Below are 13219 nucleotides of genomic sequence, written 5' to 3'. Positions count from 1 at the left end.
ATTCATGAAGCAAGTAGGGAATGCGTATGGTTGAGATCAGTGATTCATTTCATTCGAGAAAAATGTGATTTGGAATGTGATAAAAGATCCACAATTTTATACGAAGACAATGCTGCATGCATAGCCCAATGAAAGGGAGGATTTATAAAAGGAGATAGAACGAAGCACATTTCACCAAAATTATTCTACACACTTGATCTTCAGAAAAATGGTGACATTGATGTGTAACAAATCCGTTCAAGTGACAATCCAGCAGATTTGTTCACTAAATATTTGCCAACTTCAACTTTTGAGAAGATGGTATACAAGATTGGAATGCAGAGACTCAAATATTTGAAACAAGATTTTCATCAGGGGGAGTGAAATACGCAATGTACTCTTTTTTCCTTACTAAGCTTTTTCCCATAGGGTTTTTCTTGTAAGGTTTTTAATGAGGCATCTAAAAATGCGTATTACTAAATATATGTACTCTTTTTCCTTCACTAGGATTTTTTCCACTAGGTTTTTCCTAGTAAGGTTTTAACGAGGCACATTATCTTTTAATGAACATCCAAGGGGGAGTGTTATGAAAATATTATATTGTGGATGTCCATTCATTACTCCGCTATAGATAATCTTCCTGAAGAAGATTATCCATTTAGTACTCTGTTGAAGTTTATCTACAAACAGCTGATGCAGGCAGGTTGCAAGCAGCTCAATGAAATGATTTGCAGCAGCTTTTTATTAAACAGGTTGGTTACAAGCAGCTCATGCAGACAACTTACAAGCAGCTAAAGAAACGCCTTGCAGCTGCTTCCTGAAAAGCCTCGCAGCTGCTTCCTTTCTTCTATAAATAGAGGAGTTTTCAGTTCATTATCTACAGAAGTTTGAAGTTGAATAAAAATTTCAATCTCCCTCTATACTTGTCTTCGATTTATTTACTTTTGAAGTTTTAGCAAATGAACTAAAAAACTTAAGCATGTTTAGTCTGAACTCTTAGCAAATGAACTAAATAACTTAAGCATGTTTAGTCTGAAATTTTAGCAAATGAACTAAATAACTTCAGCATGTTTAGTCTGAAGTTTTAGCAAATGAACTAAATAACTTCAGCATGTTTAGACTGAAATTTCAAATAAAATTCATGACAAAACTGTGGACTGCAGGATAAATAACTTCAGCATGCATTAGCTAAAACTTCAGTACGTGGTGTTGCAATTCCACTGATATATTAGGTAAAATTCACTTACTTTAATATGATTACAAATATAAGTTTATAACTTTACTGTTGTACTGAATAAAGTTTAATGACCCGACACAAAATTAACTCTATTAACAAAAATACTAAAACAATTTCCCCAACGCCTGAAAAAAGAGAACGATAAAAATTACCGAAGAATACAAGTAACGGAATGTGCAACATAAATCACATATATATTGCAAAGGAATTGAATACATACGATAATCCTCAACCCACTTTGGTATAATTGTTGAATTTTCTGTCATTTTCAGACCAAAAAATTAACACTGTACGTACTGTACATTCATGTGTCCACTCAAACATCTAAAACCATAATCATGAAAAAATTAAAATCAAAGATAATACATTAACATGGAACAACTTCATGCTACATTAGCTTCAAGGTGAAACAACTTCATGCAAATGTGATTCTAAAGATGAATCTGGACAAGTTTTTGTTGTTTTATAAAGTTGCTGAGAGGAGAGGAGGAGATCGTTTTATATCTTTTGTTAGGGGTGTAATTGTCATATTATTACGGATTTTTTGTGAGATGACTACCAAATCAATAACTTTAAAAAATAGGGTACATGTAAAAAGGTGACACAAATATAGGGAACGACCGCAAATCCACCTATTTTATCGAATTAAATTCGATAAAATTTAACTGCTTACACCGCCACTAACCAATGCGAGAGTCTGATCTAGAATTCTAAACTACTAGCCAATTGCCTAGTTTTTGGCAGCATTGACAACCATCCTAGGTGGAAAGATGACCATGAAATCATTTCAATAAGGAACAATACTTTTAAAAAGGTTAATCAAACTTTTTGATTGAAAAACTATGTAAATGGCTTCTTGACACGAATGGTCTAGTCAAAAGGTCAGCAATTATGCTGAGGTACTGATATGACTGGGGTATTAAAACCATGAATAAATACATTTTTGCACCTAGTCATCTGATATTTGAATGATGACAACTACCAAGAAAAGATTTGCATGAAAGAGCAGCCAATGAAAGCAAAATAGTGATACTACTACTTTGTTTCTATGGGGCTGAGTTAAAGTTCTGGAAATCAGCAGTATTTTCACCGACGAGATTTAAAAAACAAAATAAGTAAATACACAAAGAAACTAAAAGAATTTAACATCTAATATATATACATTAAAAAAAATTAACCTTATATATATATATATATATATATATATATATATATATATATATATATATAGTGTACTTTGAAGGGGAGCCTTGGCGTAATTGATAAAGTTGTTGCCATGTGACCATAAGGTCATGAGTTCGAACCGTGGAAACAACCTCTTACAAAAATGCAAGATAAGATCGCGTACAATAGACCCTTGTGGTTTGACCTTTCCCGAACCCGCACATAGCAGGAGCTTAGTGAACCGGACTGCCTTTTATATACAGTATAATTTTCGGCTAAACTCCCTTCCGTCCACCTACGCCCCTTGAATACAGGGGTACTTGTTAACTTTTTCATCCCGAGTAATATAGTACTGAGTATTCTTTCTTCCTTTGGTTGACATACCAAAACACGAGGTAAATCACCAGATTCCACTCAAGGAAAGCAACATTAATTGTGTAAGAGTTCACAAGAACATTAAACAAACAAGTTCACAATAAATTAAGCTGAGGTTTGAAATTTTTGAATGAAATATCAAATTATGGTGGATGTCCACTCCATGATCTTCATCTCAAATGCCTAATGACATATTCAATGACATATTTTTTTTATTTTTCATGTCTATATAAAGGCCTTATAATAGATATGAAAATACACACAATTGAAGAATAAATAAGAATTTTTTCTCCCTTTCTCCATATATCTCTTAGCTTAGTTTTCCTTGTTCCATATTGTTACTTTGAGTTATATTTTATAACAGAATCAAGTTTAATTCCTTTTCAAACTAATATATTGTTCTGCACCTTTCTCTTTCATTATAGCTAGCAGAATTGTCAATACAAGGCATCTCTTATATTTCAAGAATAGTCAAGTTAAAAGATGGCCTTCCACAAAACTGCTCATCTAATACCACTAAAAGCTCGTTTCCATTTTCGATATTGAAATAATCTAGTTACAAGATCCAATATTTCACTTGAATGTTTGTTTCAGATTACATTCCTAACAAACGTGACTCAGAATAGAAAAGAGTTCAAATAACACTATACTCCATTTCTCTATATCAAGGAGTATCGATAATTTTCATGTATAACGGTGTAACAAGACGAAGTTTCTCATCTTGGTCATTTTCTTGCATATCGTGGAAATTATAAAAGTCACATTTAATCAACAACAACAACAAAACTCAGTTTAATCCTACGAGTGGGGTTTAAGGAGGGTAGTATGTATGCAAAGCTTAACCCTACCGGGTAAAGGTAGAGAGGCAAAAAGCCACATTTAATCAAGAATAAAAATATCAAGATCAGTATTACCACGAGAGCTTCAGACTCTTCCTTAGAACTGTTGTATCAAATGCCAAACCCCCTTCATTCATCGTTACCGATCCCCAGAAAACTCTGCAGCAAGTCGCATATAATGTCCAAAGTCACCACATGCTGTCAATTCACGGATATAATGTTTTTGTTAACTTTTTCTTTCTCTCATTTTTTTTTTGTGCATATCTGGAATTATTATATTAACAGGTGTTTATCAGCTTTGTTGACCACATGCGTACTAATCGGCCACCTTCTCCAAGTTTGGTATCACTTATCCTCCTTTTACCTTTTCTTTCAGATTCTGGTGAAGTTGGTTCCACAATTTTCACAGGTGGTTCAGGATTTCCTACTCCTATTGACGCTTCGATAACTTTATTCACCATTTCCAGGACTTCACTCATTTTCGGGCGTGACTTTGAATGTCTGACCAAGCAGCGGTTGGCGACAATAGAGAGCTTCTGAGCTGACCTTGAGATTTTACCTTCAAGCCTTGGGTCTAATATATGCTGAAATTTCTTAGAATCTGATATGTATGGTTTTACCCACTCTAAGAGCTTCTGCTCACTCCTAGGACGATTTCGATCTAATGGACGTCGACCAGTAATCAGCTCATATAGAAAGACCCCATAGCTCCACACATCACTCTTGGACGTGAGACGGCCAGTTTGAACATATTCGGGAGCTGCATATCCCATGGTTCCAACAACCTGATACAATAGATAGATAATATAATATGCTTACGTTGTTTCCAATAATACATAGAATTGATAAAAGATAACAAACGAAATAAAAGCTAGGTTGCTAAAGGGGGAAGAAGAGGCTTGGAAAGCATGCTAGGGACAAGGGGTGGTTCTAGTGTTGAATTTGCTTCTCCTACTCAGTCTTCTTATGTTTAAAGTTAAGGAAAATACACATTCACCACTAAATCTACCGGTTATCATTCAACATATTAGCGGAGGCGGACCCAGGATTTGAAGGTCGTGGGGGAGCTTTTGTACTCAACCAAAATATACTTTGTATATAGGGTATCACTACTAATATATTACTATTTTTTAAAGATATGTACATGTATACATGAAATTTTTACCGATCTTTCCGGGCACCGGTGACCCCTCTCTTTACAACATAGGTCCGCCTCGGAACATATAGGTCGAACACGTGTAGAATTATTTCAAGGACTAATTAACTAGATATATCAAACCTTATCATCTGGTCAAATGACAAAATTGATGAAAAATAGATTCAATTACTTAGACACAGTACCTGGTGCAAGTGAAATATAGAGGTTTTACTGGATTTTGACATAATCCTTTACTAAAGGAGCGTATGTTATTAGGACAATAGTTTGCTAAATAGACACTGGACCGAAAATGAAGTCATGCAAAAGTCAATGTGTCTGGACCCTTTTTTTTGTTAAAAAGTAACAGGAATAAAAAATAAAATTAGTCGGAGGACTATCTTTAGCAAAGAAGTCCAGTGAAGACTTTAGGTAGATTAGAGTTGATCATTTCAAGAAAACGAGTTAGGTCTATGCAGAGGCGGAGCTAGGATGTTAACTTTATGGGTTCTGGATTTAGAACGACGACTTCAAGTACCGATAACTGGGTTCTAAATTCAATATTTGTGCATATTTATTGAATTTTTTAATACAAATACACTGTTTGAGAAAAAGTTATTGGGTTCGGCCAAACCAGTACTCGGGCTCCTAGCTCCACCCCTGGGTCTATATGAAAGTCTGTCAATATCCTAGTATCCTACATTAATTAGAAAAACTAATAAACAAGCAAGAATAAGTGAAAAAGACCAAAGGAAAAGATCTTGTCAGCTAATATGTATTGAGATGCATGCCAAGAAGTTATGGGAGCATACCGCAGTTGACACATGGGTTAGACCCTCAGGAGGTCCCAACCTAGCCAGTCCAAAATCTGATAACTTTGCATTCCATCGCTCGTCCAAGAGAATGTTTGAAGATTTGAAATCTCTGAAGATGATCTACAATATGGAAAAAAAAATAAAAAATAGAGACAGCAGGCTTAAGAACGATAGCTGACTCGAAACATTTACAACTTGATCCAACAAAAACAAGATACAAAGGGGCTGAAGTGCCTTTTGCTAGTTACACATTTACACCTTTTATATAGGTATAAATAGCTAGCGGCAAAAGTACCTGAACGTCCATTTCCTCATGTAAGTAAGTTAAGCCACGAGCAGCATCTTGGGCTATCTTTAACCTCATTGCCCAGGAGAGAGGCGTTTCTGACCTAGCTGACAAATGGTTTTCGACACTTCTGTTAGGCATGTATTCATACACCAAAAGGCGCTGGATTCCTCTCTCATCATCTTCTGCACAGTAGCCAACCAATTTGACGAGGTTTTGGTGTTCAGCCACCCCAAGAACATTGACTTCTGTCACCCACTCTTTGTGGCCCTGTTGTATAGAAGCAAGAATAGTACATTATTCTACAAATTGGGACTAGACCATAAAAGTTTTTGAATAAAAGAGGATCAATCAATCAACTAACTACAGCTCAATCCCAAACCAGTAGTGTATTCCACTCTTTTTGAGGGTAAATAACAAAAATATAGAGCAGCTCCACAAAACGCCAGTGAAGACAAACAATGATGTTGATCTTGGAGTAAGAAGAGTAGAAGTTCAGTATCACTCTGCTCAAGTCACATATAAGATGAATGCAAGCATAAGAAAATGTGTCTAGACATTAGACATCTTAAAACAAAGGGAAAAATAAACCCTTTTCTATTAGCTATTCATATTTTTGGGTATATCCGTATATGTGAAAGGTCATATTATTGGACAAAACCTCCATTTACAGCAAATTTTCTATTCAAGCAGTAAAAAACAATCCAAAAAGAATACCAGTCAACAGATCACCAATCACCCATCTACACTGAGAAGAAGGATTCAATAGGGCAAACCAAACAACTATCTTTCGAATTATTCCTCAACCATCAGAAGATTTACTCACCAGCGCAATGTAAGCAACCAGTGGTAGTCACCAAACCATATTAATTGGAGCTATCACATGTTGGAAGAAGTAGTTGGACAGTTTTAGTTAACCAACTATAGAGGTTCAGCACTTTGCTGTCCAAAATTCGAAGGACTGGACTCAGCCATCTACAGTTTTTCAAATGTGTAGCTCGCATCTCTGGTCATTCTCTTAGCCATTTAGATGGGGCGAGTACATCACTATACCTCAAAAAGAAAAACAGAGGATATGTACATAAGAAAGGACATGTTTAAAAAAAAAAAAATCACTCAAATCCATGGGCTTTCATGTGCACAGTTTGATCAAACATTTTGATAACATCAAGCCAACTCAATTAGTATGTATAGATGTCGTTGTGGCTCTATAGATGTACTAACATTAAAGTTAAAATATTTCCCTAGCGACTTCGTACTGTAGAGTAGTTTGCTTTGTTCTTTCAAGTTTTTCTGTCCTAAAAATTTTTGCAAAAGTTTTCTAATATAGCTCCGTACCAGGCTTAAATGGCAAGAGAAATGAATGAAGTGTGATCCTACAAAGTAGTTTTACTAACAGCAAAATACCAACACCTAATAAATAGATATGTCAAAGTGCAAGATCCTAAGTTTTCAAATACACCTCCGTACGAGGCTTAAATGGTAAGAGAAATGAATGAAGTGTGACCCTACAAAGTACTAACAGCAAAGTACCAGCATCTAATAAATAGAGATATCAAAATGCAAGATCCTAATTTTTCAAATACATAATTATTCGAGCTTAAAAAAAAGAAAGTAGTTACCTGTAATCCTCTCCTACCAAGTTGTTTTACAGCCACATCAATCTTTCTAACTGAATCCTCACCACTCTTTACAGTGGCCTTATATACACATCCAAATCCGCCTTCCCCAATCTTGGTAGTACGGTTGAAATTCTTCGTTGCTGATTTCAATTCTGAGAATGTAAATACCCTGAGATTGGAAGGCCTATCTGACAGGCTTGGAAATTGGCTCCTTCCTCTGGACTCTGTGCTGGTATCTGATGCATTCTGAGAGCAGGACTCAAGGCGCGAATTCCTAAATTCGCGATCGGATAGAACAGAAGAGGTGGATAAAACGGAATTTGAATTCACTGTCTTAGGTTCTTCCTTCTTGTCGCCAACGTAGAACTGAAAACACTTCATGTCCTTCAGTATAGTACTTAAATACGCTCCCTGCAGATTCAAATCCAGAATGGAACCTTAATATCAAGTAACACATGGCACGTATTTCTGTACATCATATTTAGGAATTCTAATTACATGACCATATGCAAAATACATATAAGAATTTAAGGGACAGAAAACGTCACATGCCTTGTTAAAGTAAAAATAAGGACATGATAAAGAAATAGACAAAAATATGATAAATAGGCAGAAGACTGACCAACCAACCAAACTCATGGAAATGCAAAAAGAGAAATCATTAGTAATAAATCAATTCTCTCCTACCAAACCAAATGACAAATGCAGAAGCGGAGCCAGAATTTCAACGACGACTTCAAGTACTAAGTTCTAAATTTAATATTTGCACACATTTAATGAATTTTTTAACACAAATACACTGTTTGAGCAAAAGCTACTGGGTTCGGCCAAACCCGTACTCGGGCTTCTAGCTCCGCTCCCGGACATATGCTCCATGGTTCTCAAATAAAGAAAGAATTGCTCTAAAACCCTTGAAACAGAAACAACCACTCAATCCCAAACTAATTGGTTTGCCTATACGAAATCTCAATAGCCATTATGTTGCATTTGGACCACAAAAATGAACCAACTGCCCCAGACAATACTTTAAGGACCGAATGGCCATAGATTTTGCCAAAATAAATTTGGATTTTATTTGGCAAATACATGTTTGGCCAAAGATTTTGCCAACATTTTGGCAAAATCCCAAATCCCAAAACCAGCTCAATAGCTAGTTTTGGGCCAAAATATCACCATTACATTTTTTAAAAATTACCCCAAACTTTTGTATTTTATGAAAGAGCCCACCATTTATTATTTTGTAATAATGTTGCTTCGTCTTCTCGGTGACCTGATGGTGTATCATGTAATTCATTATAAAAATGATAATTTTGTATCAAATTTATTTATGTTCAGAACTATGGTTTGCGATAATATAATGAATGTTATTGATAATGGTACTGTTGGGTATTTGTGATAGTTTTTAGAACTTGTGGGCATACGTCATGTTTATGTTTTTCCAAAATAAATTTGGAAAATATGTTTTGAAAACTGATGTCCAAACACATTTTCATCTTCAAACCAAACTTCACCCAAATCAGATTTTTCAGAACAAATTTGGGAATTTATGGCCAAACGCTCAGATTTTTCGGAACAAATTTGAGAATTTATGGCCAAACGCTAGCTTAATCATCAATCATCAATACATAGAGCTAAACCAGAAAACTGAAGCATAAATCAAGCAAAATAAAATAACCCAAAATGGTAAAATTACCAGAAATGAAGAAAACCCACCATCTACAGGGCACAAAGATTCAATCTTTTTCAGTCCTTGGATATACCGAAATGCCCAAAATTACAGTTCCTGTGAATTAAAAACCCCATATTCAACTTTATACTTTGACTGTCAATAGACACAAAAAAATGGTACTCAAAATCTTGAAAAAAAACTCACCTTTAGGCTGCTAAATCTGAAAGAACAGGATAAATTTTATCTGAATATGTTTATAAGTGGCAATATTATTTGGAGTTCAATAAATTTCATAAGGAAAACACAGCTCCAATAAGAGGCAATCTCTGTTCAAAGATGGCAAAGACTTAGAATGACTTGAAAAGTCTTCACACGGCAACATTTGATCAAACAAACTAACAAAACCGTACCCCACATAAGGAAAGTTTTCTCCAAACAGTATGTTCACACTGTATTTTCAAGAAAAGTTTGACACAATTGTTTAAATTTACTCATCAAAATGTATGCTAATAATAATAATAAGATGGAATTTGCACAGTGGTGGGAATGGGACAGTATCACATTTTTTTAGCCCCACATGCAGAGAAAATGTCTTTCTTTTGCACAAGAATGGGTATTTGACTATAGTTGGGGAAAATTTAAAGTTGAAAACCGTATGTAGTGTGATTAACAATATTATATTATTTGGTATTGTTACTTTAAAAACTATTATATTAATGTTTGTTTTGATTGTTAATTTAAATTTTATTATATCGTATTGTTAAATTTATTATTATATAACGGTAAAAAAATCCCTTTTATGTAACGACTATATACGGTACAAACCGGTCTCAAGGAAACCACACGTGTCAAAGATGATCACCAGATACAAATCGGTGGTCGGATAAGAGACAATTCAAGATATGACCGTTACAGAAACGTTACAGAAACTCCAAGATTACTCCGGCCTTTATTACCCTTTATCATTCTTTATCACCTTTTATTATAGCATTAATATCGGTAATTAAGGGAGCATAATTTGTAATCATTCATCCCATAGCTGTAGTGTGATGACCTGATATGTCATTTTGAGTTTTACCCTTAATTTCCGTGTTCAGAGACCTCGATTAGCTCTGTTAAGCATTTTTTAATTTGCGTGCACAGTCAGTGTCTTATTTCGAAAAATTCTTATGGGAAAAACTGAAGGAAATATGAATTTTAGCCTTAAAAATGATTTGAGTTAACTACGGTCAATTTTATGTAAACGGACCCGGATCGGTATTTTGACGATCCTAGTGGGTCTGTATCGTGATTTTGGACTTGGGTGTATGCCCGGAATTGAATTCGGAAGTCCCTAACTTGTTTTGACGTGATTTGTTGAAAACTAGTAAATTGAAGGTTTAAGAAATTCTGAAGTTTGACCGTAGGTTGACTTTATAGTTACCGGATTTGGATTTCGTTTTCGGCACTTGGTATATGTTCATTTTACCATTTAGGACTTGTCTGCAAATTTTGGTACAAAACGAAGTTGATTTGATATGATTCGGATGTTCGGTTGTGAATTTGAAAGTTCTTAAGTTTCTTCGAAAATTTCATGCATGTTGATGTTCGATTCGTAGTTCTAGGTATTATTTTAGTGTTTTGATCGCGCGAGCGAGTTCATATGATATTATTATACTTGCGTGCATGTTTGGTTTGGAGCCCGAGGGGCTCGGGTGAGTTTCGGATAGGCTACGAGTCAATTTTGGACGTAAAGGATCTGCTGGTTCAGTTGTTGTTGATGTATGGTGTTTTGTGATTCGTGAACGCGAAGCATCAGAGGGATTACACTTTGCGAATGCGAGCCTTGGAAAATCGGGAATCATCCCATTTTTCACTATTTTCAAGTTTGAGCTCGGCCTAGAGGCGATTTTGAAGAGGTTTTCATCCTTACTTCATATGTTAGTAGATTTTAACTTTTTTCCTTTCATTTCCATAATACCCATTGATTTTACCTTTAATCTATGCTTTTTTAATGGTAGAAATTAGGAATTTAGGTAGAAATTAGAAATTTTGAGAAATTGAGATCGGATTTCGAAACTAATCACATAACCGGGCGCGGGGATGAATGGATAATCGGGTTTTAGTTTGAATCTCGGGTTATGACCAAGCGGGCCCGTGATTGACTTTTGTGTACTTTTTTTCAAAAACATTAACGATTGAATCTTTTTCACTTGTGGGTAGTTTCTAAAGCTTATTTTGAGTTATTCCAACTATATTTGGTTAGATTCGATTGGTTTGGAGACTAATTCTAGAGGAAAAGTCACGGTTGATATTGATTTGGTTGCAGAGTGAGGTAAGTATCGTAATTAACCTTGACTTGAGGGATTAGGACTTGTTGATCTATTTGTTATGTGTTTTATGTGTGAGGACAACATATATGTGAAGTGACGAGTACCTATACGTTTTCATTGGTTTAAAGCATGCTGGGGGAAATTATTTCTTTGGATTATATTGTTCCGTTAATTTTGATATCCATGCTTAGGTTAGACTATTACTTCTTCGATTATTCATTTCGTATTTATTGCTTATTTCAAGTTGAAAGGGGGCATGGTTGTGATAACAAATGACAAAAATGAATTAATCCCCACAAGAACTGTCACCGGATAGAGAGTGTGCATGGATTATAGAAAGCTCAACAAAGTTACGTGGAAAGACCATTTTCCGCTTTCATTTCTTGATCAAATGTTAGATAGGTTAGCCGGACGTGCTTATTATTGATTCTTGGATGGATATTTCGGATATAACCAGATTCTTATGGCACCCGAAGACCAAGAGAAGACCACATTCACTTGTCCATATGGCACTTTCACATTCTCGCGGATGCCATTCGGGTTATGCAATGCACTGACAACTTCTCAGCGGTGTATGATGTCCATCTTCACCGATATGGTGGAGGACTTTCTTGAGGTTTTCATGGATGATTTCTCTATCGTGGGGGATTATTTTGAAGAGTGCTTGGATAACTTGGATAAGGTATTAGCACATTGTGAAGAAACTAACTTGGTGCTGAATTGGGAGAAGTGTCACTTTATGGTCAAGGAGGGCATTGTCCTCGGTCACATGATTTCCAAGAATGGTGTTGAGGTTGATAATGCAAAAATTGAAGTGATATCCAAACTCCCTCCCCCTACTTCCATAAAGGGAGTGAGAATCTTTCTAGGTCATGCAGGGTTTTACCTCCGATTCATCAAGGACTTTTCTAAAGTGGTAAACCCCTTGTGCAAACTCTTGGAGAAAGATGCCAAGTTCCTTTTCAATGAAGATTGTATGAATGCATTTGAACTACTCAAGTATAAGTTGACTACCACTCCTATTATCACCGCGCCAAATTGGAGTTTACCATTTGAGCTCATATATGAAGCAAGCGATGTGGCAGTTGGTGCGGTATTGGGGCAACGAATTAATAAGATCTTTCATCCGGTCTACTATACTAGCAAGACCATGAACGAGGCCCAAGTCAACTATACGGTGATCGAGAAAGAACTCCTAGCCATTGTCTTTGCTATGGAGAAGTTCCGCCCGTACCTAATGGGTACAAAGGTGATTGTTCACACCGACCATGCGCCACTTCGTTATTTGATGAGCAAGAAAGACTCTAAGGTAAGGTTGATGCGGTGAGTGCTTCTATTGCAAGAGTTTGATCTAGATATTCAAGACCGAAAGGGTAGTGAGAATCAAGTGGCGGACCACTTGTCCCGATTGGAGGAGGAGGGAAGGCCACATGATGGCCTTGAAATCAATGATTCATTTCCTGACGAACAACTCCTTTCCATTTCTATGACTGGGATGCCATGGTTTGCCGATGTGGCTAACTATCTTGTGAGTGGAATTGTTCCGAATGAGTTCTCCTCAAACTAAAAAAAGGAAGCTCAAACGGGATTGCCTGGACTACTATTGGGATGAGTCATATCTCTTCAAAATTTGTACTGATGGTGTTATCCGAAGATGTGTACCAAAAGAAGAACAATTGGGTATTCTTGAAGCTTGCAATTCTTCGCCCTATAGTGATCACCATAGTGGGGAGAGAACTGCTACAAAGGTGCTAACCTGTGGATTCTATTGGCCTACCCTTTATAA

General features: G+C 35.9%; 1 protein-coding gene across 3 annotated transcripts; it reads right to left on the bottom strand.

The window, feature by feature from the left end:
• Positions 1 to 3266: 3266 nt before the first annotated feature.
• On the bottom strand, positions 3267 to 9622 carry LOC104099975 (serine/threonine-protein kinase PCRK1). 3 transcript variants are annotated; one of them, XM_018772038.3, is made up of 7 exons: positions 9326 to 9622; positions 9146 to 9235; positions 7453 to 7863; positions 5840 to 6100; positions 5542 to 5664; positions 5364 to 5426; positions 3267 to 4379 (listed from the first exon to the last, which is right to left on the bottom strand). In XM_018772038.3, exons 3-7 carry the CDS (start codon positions 7831 to 7833, stop codon positions 3873 to 3875), a joined length of 1335 nt encoding a protein of 444 aa, XP_018627554.1. In that variant the 5' UTR covers positions 7834 to 7863; positions 9146 to 9235; positions 9326 to 9622; the 3' UTR covers positions 3267 to 3872. The 3 variants fall into 3 exon arrangements, with proteins under 3 accessions (XP_018627554.1, XP_018627553.1, XP_009605410.1); XM_018772037.3 differs by having other exon boundaries at positions 9166 to 9235; XM_009607115.4 differs by lacking the exon at positions 5364 to 5426 and having other exon boundaries at positions 9166 to 9235; positions 9326 to 9611.
• Between the last annotated feature and the right edge of the window lie 3597 nt (positions 9623 to 13219).

Source organism: Nicotiana tomentosiformis, chromosome 7 (genome assembly GCF_000390325.3).
Source record: "Nicotiana tomentosiformis chromosome 7, ASM39032v3, whole genome shotgun sequence".
Classification (NCBI taxonomy): Eukaryota; Viridiplantae; Streptophyta; class Magnoliopsida; order Solanales; family Solanaceae; genus Nicotiana; species Nicotiana tomentosiformis.
This window is presented reverse-complemented; position numbering and strand designations above follow the sequence as displayed.

Coding starts and splice junctions, on each gene's coding strand:
- LOC104099975 (XM_018772037.3), bottom strand. Junction 5,665..5,839: donor ATGAGGAAATGGACGTTCAG/GTACTTTTGCCG, acceptor TCCATATTGTAG/ATCATCTTCAGAGATTTCAA. Junction 4,380..5,363: donor AGCTAGGAGCCCGAGTACTG/GTTTGGCCGAAC, acceptor CTATTGTATCAG/GTTGTTGGAACCATGGGATA.